Raw genomic sequence first — 14471 nt, 5'->3', positions numbered from 1 at the left:
GAGTATCTGTCACAAAATATAACTTTTGACTGTTGAGACCCACTGAGATCAGGAGATATAGCCGGGGAGAGATCAGCAGTGTCATTCACTGCCTGGCCGTATCTCCATTAGGGCCCTATTACACGGGACAATTATCGTGCGAACAATCGTTATATCTTTCAAATTTAAACGATAACCGTTCTGTTTAATTGCAGGCAACGATCAGAAAATCGTTTGTATGCCGTTGATTTAGATCTGAACCTAAAATTATCGGTAATCATGCGCTGTAATTCCCAATTCGTTCGCTCAAGTTTCAAATTTTTTCACTAATCGTTCAGCGTGATTGCACATTGTTGATTGTTTTGCTGGGAGCACATGGAATAAACCATCGTAGTAACGATTGCAATAACTATTGTAGTAACGATCGTGACTAACGACCATCGTTCTGTGTAATATATTGAACGATTTCAGATTAACTATAAACAATCTCGTTTGCGATCATTTATTGTTAGTCGTTAATCGTTAAAAAACGCTCCGTATAATAGAGCTCTCCTGAGTCTGTCAGTGGAAGTCTATGAGACTACCTAGACGGACAAAGCAAGCATCCGGGCAGTGCATTGTGCTGCTGCTCTGCACTTTCCGTATCTCCTGATTCCAGCAGGTCTTAGCATAGACCCAGCAGGATCCATAACCTTAGACATGTCAAAAGTTGTATTTTGTGACCAGTACACTTTATGTATAACCCATTGGGCAAGATTTATCAAACATGGTGTAAAGTGAAACTGGCTCAGTTGCCCCTAGCAACCAATCAGATTCCACCTTTCATTTTCCAAAGAATCTGTAAAGGAATGAAAGGTGGAATCTGATTGGTTGCTAGGGGCAACTGAGCCAGTTTCACTTTACACCATGTTTGATAAATCTCCCCCATTGTATTTATATAGCAGCATATGGGTATTTTGCATTTTCTGGGTAGTGGTGCCTATGTTTCTTTTCGCTTTAAGGGTGCCTTCACACCTACCGACTCGCAGCGTTAATAACGATGCGATTCGGCTAGGTCCTGGCAGATCACTGTCAGTACATACACGCAGCGGTCTGAACGACCGCTGCGTGGATGTAATTCTGCCGGCCGCTTAACCCCTTCTGATGCCGGCCACCTCCCACTCCGCTCTGTATACATACCTCCTCGCTCCACGGGGTCCCGGCGTCCTGCTCTCGCGCCCGGCCAATCAGTGTGTTGCCCTGCCGCAGCCACTGATTGGCCGGGCGGGAGAGCAGGACGCCGGGACCCCGTGGAGCGAGGAGAGTTAATATATACAGCGGAGCTGGAGGCGGCCGGCATCAGAAGGGGTTAAGCGGCCGGCATAATTACATACACGCAGCGGTCGTTTAGACCGCTGCGTGTATGTACCGTCCTCCAATTCCCCGAACAATCTCCATATCTTCCTCCAGCTTCTGTGTTATCAATAGAGCTGTGGGTATGGCCCATACAGCATTCCTATGAAGGTGCCAGAGAGAGCAGAGTAAGCTCTCTTCCTGCTTGCTCTTTCCATTGGCTCTATTATTTCCTATGGAACTGCCGGAAAGAGCCGAGTAAGCCAGAAGAGCGCCGTTCTAGGCTCTTTCCAGCACCTACATAGGAATGAATGGAGCTGCGGGTCCCATGCCTTGTATGCCTTACCGTACTGTATGCCTGCCCCTTGTATAATCAGCCACATACACTCTGTATGCAGCAAAGGTGTAGCTGTTCCAGGGCCAAGGAAATAATAGGCTCCACCTCCTTGACACCATTCACAGCTTAAATAGTTTTTTAATTCTTTTTTAAAATGAAAATAAAGCTTGGTAAGGGGTCCAGGGGTCACAGATTTGCTTTCATTAATAAGGCTTTCAATAAATGTCTACATCACAGGTGTCAGTTTCAGGTAGAGTTTCTCTACAATCATACATTCGCAAGAATACGGCCTATGGGGGGGATTTATCAAACGTGGTGTAAAGTAAAACTGGCTCAGTTCCCCCTTGCAACCAATCAGATTCCACCTTTCATTTTTCAAAGAGTCTGTGAGGAATGAAAGGTGGAATCTGATTGGTTGCTAGGGGCAACTGAGCCAATTCTACTTTACACCATGTTTGATAAATCTCCCCCTATATTCACTGCACTTGTGGTGGAGGATCAAGCAAGACATACGATAGTAAGGGAAAAAGCAAGTAGTGCTCAAAGAATTTCGAGTCACTACAACATAAAAGAGAAAATAAACTTTGTTGTCAGCCCAAAACTCTAGCAAAGTGCTTTTGGAACGGAGCTTAAGTGTCTTGGCTTTCACAATGAAACGGCTGATTTTTTTTTTTTTTTTTTTATACCATCACACAGAAAGAAAAGTCCAGCTTAAAACGATATATATTTTTTTTTAAACAGTGTGGCTAAAAAAAAAAAAAAAAAAAAAAAAAAAAAAGTTGCTTATCCATGTAATGTAGTGAAGTCAGTAGCTGGAGCCAAAATAACCTCATATAAAAATGGCACCACTTTCTGTTGATGAAGAAGGGGTCATTAAAGGCGCTCTAATTTAATAAAGGCATGGGTATATGCTTGGCTATGCTGACCTCACTTGTGCAGGCTAGCGCATCCAACGGCTCAGTGCTCTGGCTGCTGTCACTGACACGGTCAGTCCAGAAGACGGCAGGTTGACTGGAATCCAAGAATGGCTGATGCTTTTTTAGTCGAGCATATTACAGAAAAGGCCAGGGACGTGGAAAAAAGTATTTATCTAAAACATGGCAAACACTGGACCGTCTCACTGTAACTGGGCTGTACACGGTAAGCGTCTAAAAACGTTTAATAAATCATGTACGCTCGCATAAATACAGTTTTTTAAGATTGAAATGTGACAATAGATAGAATTGCTTAAAAGGGGTACTCCAGGGGGGAAAAAATTGGGGTCAAAAAGTTATACAGCTTTGTAAGTTACTTTTATTAAAAAATCCCATGTTTTCCAGTACTTATCAGCTGCTGTATGTCCTGCAGTAAGTGGTGTATTTTTTCCAGTCTGACACAGTGCTCTCTGCTGCCACCTCTGTCCTAGACAGGAACTGTCCAGAGCAGTAGCAAATCCCTATAGAAAATCTCTCCTGCTCTGGACAGTTCCTGACATGGACAGAGGTGGCAGCAGAGAGCACTGTGTCAGACTGGACAGAATACACCACTTCCTGCAGCTGATAACTAGGGTAGGGCTTTTGATGATTTCTTGTTCCAACGCATTTCACTTTCAAAACTGCAGGGGATTAAGGTCTATATAGCGACCCCTGGTGAAGATGATACCACGGAAGTTCTGGCACCATAGATATGCGACATATTAAATTTTTAAAGAGTACTTGTTGGTTTAGGATCAGTTGTTTGTTTACATGAGGAGCATCAGTATTTCTGACCATGATGTAACTGTATAGAATTCTTCATGAGATTTCTGCTCTGCAGGTTTTGTCTCTAGATTTCATTTGTCCCTCAGCTATTAGGTGGAGCCTGAGGTTTATGATGTCTCCCATTTACTGTACACACACAAAAGACGGTATCCTACACTCCTATATCTATATAGCAAATCTGCAAAAGCAACATGGAAAACTTTACAGAGCAGTTCTGAGCAGTGTAAGCTGGGAATAGAGCACTGGGTTGATATTTAATACTAATAATAAGCTCACAAAGCTGTCTCTGCCTTTCTCCATCCATTCCTCTCCCTTTTTCTTTTTACCCTCGCCATAGACTTCGCCATAGACAGCATATAACCTCATCCCTCAGTCCACCTAGAGCTGACAGGTTGGAGACATTTTGTAAGGTGAATAAAGAGGCAAGCAGAAAAAGGAGCATTTTTCTTTTTCATATTTGCTTGTACTAATTCTCCAAAGTGTGTCAAAGCTACGATGACCATTTAAAGGGCTATTCCATTTAAACATAACTTTTGATATGTTGCTGCTCATAGTGAGAGAAACAATTTCTTCCACATTTGTTATTATGTATTCAGTCTCCTTCTCCCAGTTCTCCACTGCTTCTTTCTGCAGAAAACACAAAAATCTGTGTGTAAGCTTTTCTCTCCATCTCCCCCTCCTCCCCCCTCCCTTCTGAGAAACTGATGTAAACAAGTCCCTGACTGGCTTTATCTGCAACATTGTAGCTTCTTTATAATGCCAGAAGGGATAATCACAGTGAGTTCATTAGCAACTTGACCTCAGAATAACCCTCCCAGAAGCTACAATGTTGCAGATAAAGCCAGTCAGGGACTTGTTTACATCAGCCGTCTCAGAAAGGAGGGGGAGATGGAGAGAAAAGCTCACACACAGATTTTTGTGTCTTCAGCAGAAAGCTGCAGCTCAGAACTGGAGAAGGAGACTGAATAGATAATAACAAGTATGGAATGAATTGTTAGTCTCACCATGGGCAGCAACATATGAAAAGTTATGTTTGAGTGGAATACCCCTTTAATATAAGTTGTAAATCAGTATTATTTAGACGATAAATAGCACTGCTATCAGATTGCTTTATTGAAGGAGTTTAAAGTTATTATTTGAGGACTGTATGGTGGTATATTGGTGTATACTATATGCTACTAAGACAACTACATGAAAGTGTTACCTACCCATCACGTGACACTACATGGCGCTGTTAATTATGCACTATGTGGTATTTGTATACTGTCTGACTGTAAACTATATTGGGTGGTATTATATGAAATCATCCAATGTAAGGCAGACGTTTGCCATTATCTGATGGGCCTGCATTATAAGATGCATTAATGGTACCTGACTATAACATTTCATTCCCTTTTTTTTTACAGATTGATTCGGTGACAATGAAGAACACATTGAGAGCTTTAACGGAAATATTTTATGCATCTATATTTGGATATGATGAGGTATGATATAACACCCACCGCCATCACCTTATTTATGTGTTAAAGGGGTGTTCCGGGTAAAATGGACTGATGTGCTATTCTCATCAGTCACTGTTCTGGTGGTAGATCACGGGTCCATTTTGACCAGAAAACCTCTTTAAGGCACCATGTTATACATGTGCATCATGTGACAAAGAAGCTGTACCTGTGCAATCAACAGTGGGGACCGACGGTAGGGCTCCTACTGTAATGGCAGAGATCAGATGATCCCGATACTTCAACCCCTTAGGTCAGAGGTAGTAACCCTTTGCTCTCCAGCTGTTGCAAAACTACAACTCCCATCATGCCTGGACAGCCAAAGCTTTAGCTTTGGCTGTCCAGGCATGATGGGAGTTGTAGTTTTGCAACAGCTGGAGAGCCAAGGTTCCCTACCTCTGCCTTTAGGTTCTAAGGTGTTCAAGCAAGGGACTTTTTTTTTTTTTTTTTTTTTTTGAGAAGGTGGAATAAAGTATGAATTCTAGATTCTGTTTTGGGTGACGTATTGATGTGTTTGGTGCCAAGCACAGCACGGATGGTTGTTATGTTGGTGGGGAATCTAGGCCCTGATGCTTTTGTTGTCTTTCCTAGGGGATTATATCTGACGATCGCGTTCTGGCCTCTGCCCTTTGGCGCAATCTTTTTAACATGAAGTGCGATGATCCTCAGCATCTGGAACTGATGGTTGAATATGTGCGCAAACAGGTAAATCGCTTAAAACCTTTCATATCTTTCCAAAAGTTATTGTAACTGGAATACGAATTCAAGCTTTGTTAAAGAAGCAGTCCACTTTATTTTATTTTTATTTTTTTTAATTATTATTATTATTTCCCTCTTTGGCAGCATATATTTACCTGGACTGAGGGACGTAAATACCACTGTAGCAGCCATAGCAGCTGCTATGGGGCCCACTGCATCAGGGGGGCCCCATAGCCCACTCCGGCAATACACTGGGCCCACTGAGCTGTCATCATTTGCAGCACCTGGTGGCCGTGCAGGCCTCCCGGGTTCTGCAAATGTCCCTTTAATTGCAAACACTCCTGACTGCCGCTTGCAGTCAAACAGTTATGACTACACTTGACGGCTTAGTGGTCAGTCGGGGTGAGGGCCGGCCCAATAAAAACTTTGCTATGGGGCCCAGCCATTTCTAGTTATATACCAGCCTGGGCTGATCGGGTTCCCACGGCACAGCGTTTTTTCCAGGGTTGTCACATGACCTCTCTTCTGGCTGTTCAGAGTCTTCAATGCTTTTAAAGAGCCTGGAAGTCCATGTCTTCGATGCAACCTCATGAGAGCGCTTTCATAGAGATGCATAGAAGACAGTGATTTCCGGCTTCAATAGACTCGGGACAGCCAGAGGAGAATTTCAGTGGGCGCCAACGGGACGTGAACGGTGTTGGAATTCGGAAACCAGACAGAACCGTGGTCAATACACAGGTGAGTGTATGCCCAATGACTGCTCCTTTAAAGTGTCACACTTTTTTTGACATGTCCGAGAGACTTATGAAAAGTTTTGATTGGTCGGGTTCTGAGTGTTTAAACTGGGGAGACGACTGCTCTCAGCCCAGTCCTCTCCCACCTCTGTGTCACGTGATGAGTAGGACTGTAAGTCTATGGAACCTGACTCTTTCATTGGTCAGGGTCTGGACACTCAGACCCGGGCCGATCAAAACTTTTGAAATGTCTCTGTTTTTTATAACAACAGTGACACTTAAAGAAATTGTATGCAAAGGAGGACATAACTTTATTGTTCCATTAAATCTAAAATGTAAAATGAACCAGAGTGTTTTTTTTTCCTTTCTATAGTTTACTGTCTAAAGTACCTATGCAGAATTATAAGTCCGTAATAACAGGATGCACGGATGCGCCCGCATCAGAACACTGCGGCCGAAAAGATCATCCAGCCGATACTGCAGTACCGGCCGGGATGATCTTTTCAGAGACCAGCCGTTCCATTACCCGGCCGGGTCTATGGAGGACACTGGGGGCGGGGCATGGTCACATGCTCCTCTGTGTCGGCCATCTTATGAACAGAATCACCACAGAGCAGGACAGCACAAACTGGAGAAGGGGAGTCTGATTTTAGCTGTATGAGGTACACAAGGAGCTGCTGTCAGTATATACAGTGTTCGGCCGCATCAGAACACTGTGGCCGAAAAGATCATCCGGCCGGTACTGCAGTACCGGCCAGGATGATCTTTTCGGAGACCGGCCGTTCCGTGACCCGGCGGGTCACGCAACGGCCAGTCTCCTGCAGCATGTGAACATAGCCTTAGTAAGTGAACTCACTGTATATACTGACAGCAGCTCCCTGTGTACCTCATACAGCTAAAATTAAAACTCCCCTCCTCCAGGCTGTGCTGCCCTGCTCTGTGGTTAGTCTGTCCATAAGATTGCTGACATGAAGGAACATGTGACCATGCCCTGCCCCCAGTGTCTTTCATAGACATATACAGGCTCATGGTGGACACAGGGGGTGGAGCTTGGTCACATGCTCCTCCATGTCGGCCATCTTATGGACACAAATGCCTTAGAGCAAGACAGCACAGCCTGGAAGAGGGGAGTCTGATGTTAGCTTTATGAGGTACACAGGGAGCTGCTGTCAGTATATACAGTGAGTACACTTACTAATACTGTACACTGAACAATTTTACTATAAAGTGGCCAACCCCTTTAATAACACAGTAGGGTTTCCCTAGGTTGAATCTGATGGACTCTTGTCTTCTTTCAACCTTATTAACGTATAATACTATGTTGAACTGGTAAAAAAAAAATTAACTAGCTTACCCAGATTTGATCAGCATTTTTCACGAACGTCACCTATCCCATACTTTTATTGGCTAATCCATACCGCAGTCACGATCCACATGGAAGGGATTGGAGATCCGTGAAAAAGCAGAGTGTGTGAACAGCAGAATAGAAATGGGGGGATCCGCAATCATGGACAACTTTGTGGGACATGTGAATAAGGCTTCCAAGCGAATGTACCATTAAGTACATTGCTATTGGCTATTTACATGAACAGACTGGCGCGGGGATGCCGGCGGCACAGTCCTTATTTTGACCCGCCACCCGCTTTCTGCACACGGCGCCGGTCTATTCCCAAGCAGCATCCAGGCATCAAGCACTGGGAGCAGTGATGTGGGATTTCTTCACACTGGGGGCCGGCTGGTATTGTATTGATGTGAACACGGCAGGAGAGGTTTTCTCTGGGGATTTTCTACTGCTTTGGACAGTTCCTGACATGGACAGAGGTGGCAGCAGAGAGCACTGTGTCAGGAAAGAATACACAGGACATACAGCAGCTGCTAAGTACCTGGAAACTTGAGATTGTTAAAAAAAAGCAGTAAATTACAAATCTATAGAAATTTCTGACACCAGTTGATTTCAAAGGAAAAAAAAAGTTCGGATTACCCCTTCAACATACACTTTTTTTTTTTTTCTTAGCTTTTTCAATCTATATTTTTATACAGTTCTGCAAAATACAATTCCAGTGCCAAACCGCAATGTAATATGTACTTAAGTAGATGCTCCCTTTCAACATGAGATAATGTTCCCTGTAAAGCGCACGTATCAGCTGCTTATTCTGGTAGCGAACAACGAGCGCCGTTTGTAACGTCCGTTTATCATGTTTTCATAGGAAGCAGCTGGTCCCTCTCACAGCGGTATATTAGATAGATCTTAGGTCTTTCTCCGTGTTTTATTGTGCAGACACATTACACATCTAGTTGGCATGCAGTAAACAACCCACTAGGGGCATTTCTTAATAACGTCTCGCATGTTATTGCTAGCATATGGATGTGCCGAGGACGCAGGAGACGCTGCCCTCGCCGAAGCAAATCTTGGGTTTCCAACCTCGGTGTCTTCTGCGTTGCGGTCTTTGTAGCTAGACTGAAACTTGTTAAACGAAATAAACACCACTGTGACATGCCTAATAATCCTTCAATTCCAAAGAATGTTTTAGTGTTCAGTCTCATGTGGATTTTGTAGGTCCTTCTAAGGTTTGGTTTTAATGATGTCTTTTTCTGCATGGACTGAACTGTACGGGTCTGGAGAAACACCTGCGACTTACGTAATCCTTTCCCAAATGACTCCATCCTCCTTTCATAGATTCTGCAAGATATTTACCAAATATATAAGGAGTTTGAAGGTGTAGCGCTAGTTTAACCCTCCTCGGTCCCGTCAGGTCTTCGAGAAGAGCCGTCGCCTCGAAGAAGAACACGAGCCTAGGTTCTTCCAAAAAGATTTTTTTTTTTTTTTCGTTTTAGTAAATCCATTAAGAAATAAAATGCTAAGTTTTATTTTCCAATTTTTTTTTTTTCCCCCCCTTAACACAAGGTATTCATTATGGATTATGTGAGAACAGCCGTGTTAACAAGTACGGGACAGGCAGGATCTTGAGAGTAGGAGAGTAGATTGATTTTTTTTTTTTTTTTTTTTTAAACTTTCCCTCTAACATGTCATTGTTTATTCAGCTGGTCCGTGTTCCTGCCACTCTGCGAGCTGGTGCTTTTGCTGGCTGAATACAGGCCAAGCATGGTGAAAACAGTTCCCAGACCTTCGGGACACTCCATGTATGCTAAGCAGTGTTATTCTACCAGACGTCTTCCAGAGACATAGTGTAGTTCTCGCGCACCTTGCGGACATGAGTTATTGGGGTGGTTGGGTGAAAGTTGATTTCAGTAGATTTGCCACCAGTCCATACTTTGCTTGGATATACACATAGTGGTGTATATATACTGTATTTATAAGCACATTGTTTTGATGGCTAGTAATACGGTAGCTACAGCATTGAAGCCAACGGTTCGAGTATACTATGGAGAAAGACTAAGTTGTGTTTCAGGTTGAGATTAACGTCTCTTCAAAGGGTTGTGTTGTATTGAACTGCATAAAAATCACAGAAAATTCGATAAAATGGGAACTTTTTGCAATAATTGCCAATTTCTTATCATTGCTTTTCACCACAAGAAATAATACAGTCTAGCGCAGATGTCCCCCCCAATCTTATTTATAGACAAGCGTCTTTTCAATGTGATGAATGGTGTTAAGTTACATTGAATATTATAAGGGGGAAAAATATTTAATTTATGACCAAGTTATAAAAGCTCTTACACTGATGTATATCGCCAGTGATCTGTTGATGTAAAGTACTGTGTTTTTCCCAAAATAAGGCCTAGCGTCATTTTGCAGGCTTTTTGGAGGAGGCATGAAATACAGTAATACCTCGGTTTTCGAATGCTTTGGAACTCAAACTGCTTGGTATTCCAACGAAAATTTACCCAGAAGTAGTGTTTGGAATTCGAACTTTGCTCGGTTTTCGAACATTTTTCGAATGTTTTTGCGAGCGTGGATGGAGGGTTGTACCTGGCGAGTTAAGCAGTGGTGAGGCTTCACATACAGTACAGTGCTGTATAAGACTGCTGGAGTGCATATACAGTACAGTAGTAGTACAGGCAGTGCACCACCATCTCCCATACATTACAGTGCTGGGATGGGGGGGACGCTATACAGTAAAGGATGGGTGAGGAGTTGGTGACTACTGTACTATAATTGCTGGTTCTGATAAACATTTCTTATGTTTAATGTCCTGTACAGTATAGTGCTGCTCTGTACTGTACTGTAGTGATTATACTGAGCACTTATCAGTGTAATAAATGACTATTGTAGGTAATTATTGGTGGCTGCTGGAACCAATTAATCACATTTACATTATTTCCTATGTAAAGACACTGCTCGGTTTTCAAACTGCCTTCCGGAACCAATTAAGTTCGAGAACCGAGGTACCACTGTATATGCCTTACTCCAATAATAAGCCCTAGTTATAGTCAGCTGACCAGATCCCTGACACTGGGTGCTGAGCATCAGCCAATCAGGGCCAGACTTTTTATGCTCCGCCCCCACCTGCTCAGCACAAGCTGCAGGGGAGGCAGGAGGGGTAAGAAGATGCAGAGTAGGAGACATTGAATATAGAGGGGCGGAGGATACGTGGGCAACTACAGAGAGGTGATAGAGGGACTACCTGCAGAGGAGGATGTATACTGTATGAGGGAACAACTACAGAGGAGGAGGGAGGTATACAGTATGGGGGAACAACTACACAGGGGGATGGAGATATACAGTATGGGGGAACAACTACAGAGGGGGATGGAGGTATACAGTATAGGGACGACCTGCAGAGGGGGGAGGGAGGTGTACAGTATAGGGCCCACCTGCAGAGGGGAGATGCAGCCACTTGCTAATTACGACAATGTAGCCTCCTAGACTTACATTGTCAGAATTAGACGATAAGGAGATAAAGACAGGGAGTGGATGGCACGGCCACCGCGCTCTCTCCACAGCTATACCTTCTGATCACAGCAGGTCTCAGCAGTGAGGCCTTCCACGATAAATAACTTTGACATATCAAGACATGTTATGACTCTTTAAGTACTCTTTAAGTGTAAACTTACTTTAGAATCAAGGTGAACACCTGACGAGGAACCTCACACTTTTATGTTTCATAATCATATTTGCATATCCATGTGCTGAAATGGCTAAATAAATCAGGATAGTACCGCATACATGGAAATATATTGACCTGGCAGCTCAACTTGGGCATAAAGCGGTTCTTAACCGTTAATACTAACAATTTGAGCCTGACTACAAATTAGAAAGAGTTACTGAAAATGTGAGTTTATATGTCACACCTCTCCTGTGGAAACGCTTAGATCTCCTGAAAGATAAATATGATGTGGAGGAGCCCTGAGTAGGTAAATGCTCAGCCATCTGATGTTTGCCAAGTGGACGTTGTTGGATGGAAAACAAGTTGCTCGGAGTCACGGAGATGTGACATTAGCAGCAAGCTCCTTTTCAGAGAGACAACTTACTTTTAATAAATGTAGCAAAAAATATCTCAAAATAGTTTTCACTGTTTTATAAAGGGTGGATGGAATTTTCCATCTTTGAAGATATGCACCATCTTATAATCTTTTTTCGATTGCCGATCCCAAGAAAGCTGGAAAATGGTAGCCTTCGAATGTAGAGAGTGCTCCGTTCATTTGAGGGTAGAAGTTTCTTGCATCTGATACATCGTTCTTATGTCATCTTAAAGGAGAAGTCCGACCATTTTTAAAATCTGGCAGGGAGGAATTTGATTAGAAGTGAAAACTTACCTCTTCCTGTGTCCGTATTGAGTGTTGGAACCGGCCTCAGGTTCCCCGCCTGGTCTCTAGGATCTCCGATGCTGACACATCATGACCCGGCTGATGGACTGGCCACTCAGTCAGTCAGTGACTGGGGCAGGAGAATGATGGTTGACCTCAGGGAGATCAACCAAAACACTGCGGAGACACCATCACATGTTTCTTAGTGTCAGTGAATCTAGGAACATTGCCCCCTGGGAAATCAAATATGCAAAAGTACTGCGGAGACACCATCACGTGTTTCTCAACGTCAGTGAACAAGCCAGACCTTCCTCCGGGAAGGAACAACCAAGCCAAAGGCGTTCTTCAGTCAAGGAAACCACCTCAGCAAGGTATCCATCCACAGACAGCTGTTTCGGGGTATTTGCCCCTCATCAGTGTGGAGTAGGAATCTGGCTAGTGGGAGCAAAGCCTAGTGAGTGACTGGGGCAGAACGCCGCTCCAGCCACTAATTGGCTGAGTGGCCAGTCCATCAGCATTAACAGGCATCTTCCCCCAAGTCAAGACGTCATCATAATTGTCTTTAAGTGGGCACGAGGTTAGTACACCTTATGAAATTCCCCCCTGCCTCTACTGGCTGACAAATTTTAAAAATAACCAGACTTTAAAGTTTGTGCATTCAGATTACTACATAGTAACCATCAGCATTGTGTCTGAGGAATCAACTGTAATAGTTTAGCTGCCTTTTGAGAGTATTTCATCGATATCAAAGTCCTCAGATCCAATTTTCTCTAGTCTAGCCCAATGGTCCAACAACATCCCTGATCTGGATACTAAAACTATCCTTAATACCTTGGAATATACTTGTAAGGTGTTGGCCTCTGCCAGATACCAAAAGATGACCCGGAAAATACTACATAGGGCATATATTTACCCACACAAGGGATACTTACTGTAATGGGCATTTATTCTACAGTCGCATGCCTTAAATGCGGTGAGCCTCAGGCAGACATATATCATTGTTTGCGGTCTTGCTCACACATCCAAAGGTTCTATCAGATGGTTGTGCTGAAGGACCCTCCTTGGGCAATCTTTGGTTGGCTAGATCTCACAAAATACATGTGCACGAAGGGCAAGAGAAAACTGCTATGATGTATTGCAGCGGCAGCTAGAAAAGCTATCCAGCAGGTATGGGTACCCCGAATAAACCGCCAAGGAAACTTTTTTTTTTGAAAAATTAACTTATCTGTTTCATATGAATTGGGTGGAGGAAAAAAACGAAAAATTCTTTAATATTTGGAAAAGTTTTATCTCCATTCTGCCCAGACAAACCCAAACCAAAATTAAGTCTCACTTATTTCCAAGTTCCCCCTCCCCCCTCATTCCCTTCCACCTCACCCCTTCTAATGAATGTTGGGGCGGCGCTCTGCAGTAATGAGCGCCAGAGCAGTCAGTGCAGAGCGGCGGATGAATATTCATTAGGAGTGGTTTGGTGCATTGAGGGAAGTAGTTCCACCCTCAGTGCACCTAACCGCCTCATTAGTACAAAGCTTACCTTCATCCTCAGCATCCTGTGCGCTATAGGGATATATCAACAGGTTAGATGCGCCTAACCAACTGTTAGTTGGCTATAGAACGGTCATACAGTTCCTGGCAGTTATCTTTTTTTATTTTATTTTCTCTTTTGATTAGAATTTTCAGTCGTTGTTGAATCTATTTAATGTTTTGTTCTGTACTTTTGTTTCCCTGCCTTTCTTAGTTTGCATCTCTTAACTTCTCTTCTATTCCTACCAAACATAATTATCATTTGTTGCAGATGAAAAAAAAAAAACACTATCTCACTTTTTTTTTTTTTTTTTTAGATGCAGTATCTGGATTCCCTAAACGGAGAAGATCTTCTCTTAACTGGCGAAGTAGCTTGGCGGCCCCTGGTGGAGAGTGATCCTCAAAGCATCCTAAAGCCGACTCCCCCGACGTACAACGATGAAGGACTTTAGAATGCTTAGTGTGGATCTCTTTACTATGGCACGTGGTGTGTCTAGCCCTGAAGACCATCGAAGGAGAACGCTGCGTCAAAAAATGTTATATATATATATATATATATATACACATATATATATACATATATACACATATATATATATATATATATATATATATATATATATATACATATATACATACAGTGGATTGGTTTACATATATTTCAGGGAATAGGTAAATATATTATGGACTCGTCCACAGAGTCTTTTTTTTTTTCTCTTTGTCCACTGAGTCTTCTCTCCAGTGCGTGGTATACTATGCAAACTCCATCATAACCCAATGGTATAACATAGACAAATTACTGGACACCATAGCACTGTGACTGATACAGTTACTGCCCTTCATTAAGATACGTAGCTTGAGATCCTATAACATTCAGATGTGCTGAACATTGTATTATGTGAAAAATAGAATATTGATT

At 42.9% G+C, this 14471-nt stretch overlaps 1 protein-coding gene across 1 annotated transcript in view; it reads left to right on the top strand.

The window, feature by feature from the left end:
* Positions 1 to 14138, top strand: part of UQCC1 (ubiquinol-cytochrome c reductase complex assembly factor 1) — a 69568-nt gene extending 55430 nt beyond the window's left edge. Inside the window, exons 8-10 of the mRNA XM_069953137.1 lie at positions 4794 to 4871; positions 5478 to 5591; positions 13870 to 14138. Of these exons, the coding sequence (XP_069809238.1) occupies positions 4794 to 4871; positions 5478 to 5591; positions 13870 to 14004 (327 nt within the window). The 3' untranslated portion in view covers positions 14005 to 14138. The remainder of the gene's footprint in view (positions 1 to 4793; positions 4872 to 5477; positions 5592 to 13869) is intronic.
* Positions 14139 to 14471: the final 333 nt, after the last annotated feature.

This window comes from Dendropsophus ebraccatus, chromosome 14, assembly GCF_027789765.1.
Source record: "Dendropsophus ebraccatus isolate aDenEbr1 chromosome 14, aDenEbr1.pat, whole genome shotgun sequence".
Classification (NCBI taxonomy): domain Eukaryota; kingdom Metazoa; phylum Chordata; class Amphibia; order Anura; family Hylidae; genus Dendropsophus; species Dendropsophus ebraccatus.
The sequence above is the reverse complement of the archived record's forward strand: the minus strand, read 5'-3'. Positions and strand labels throughout refer to the sequence as shown.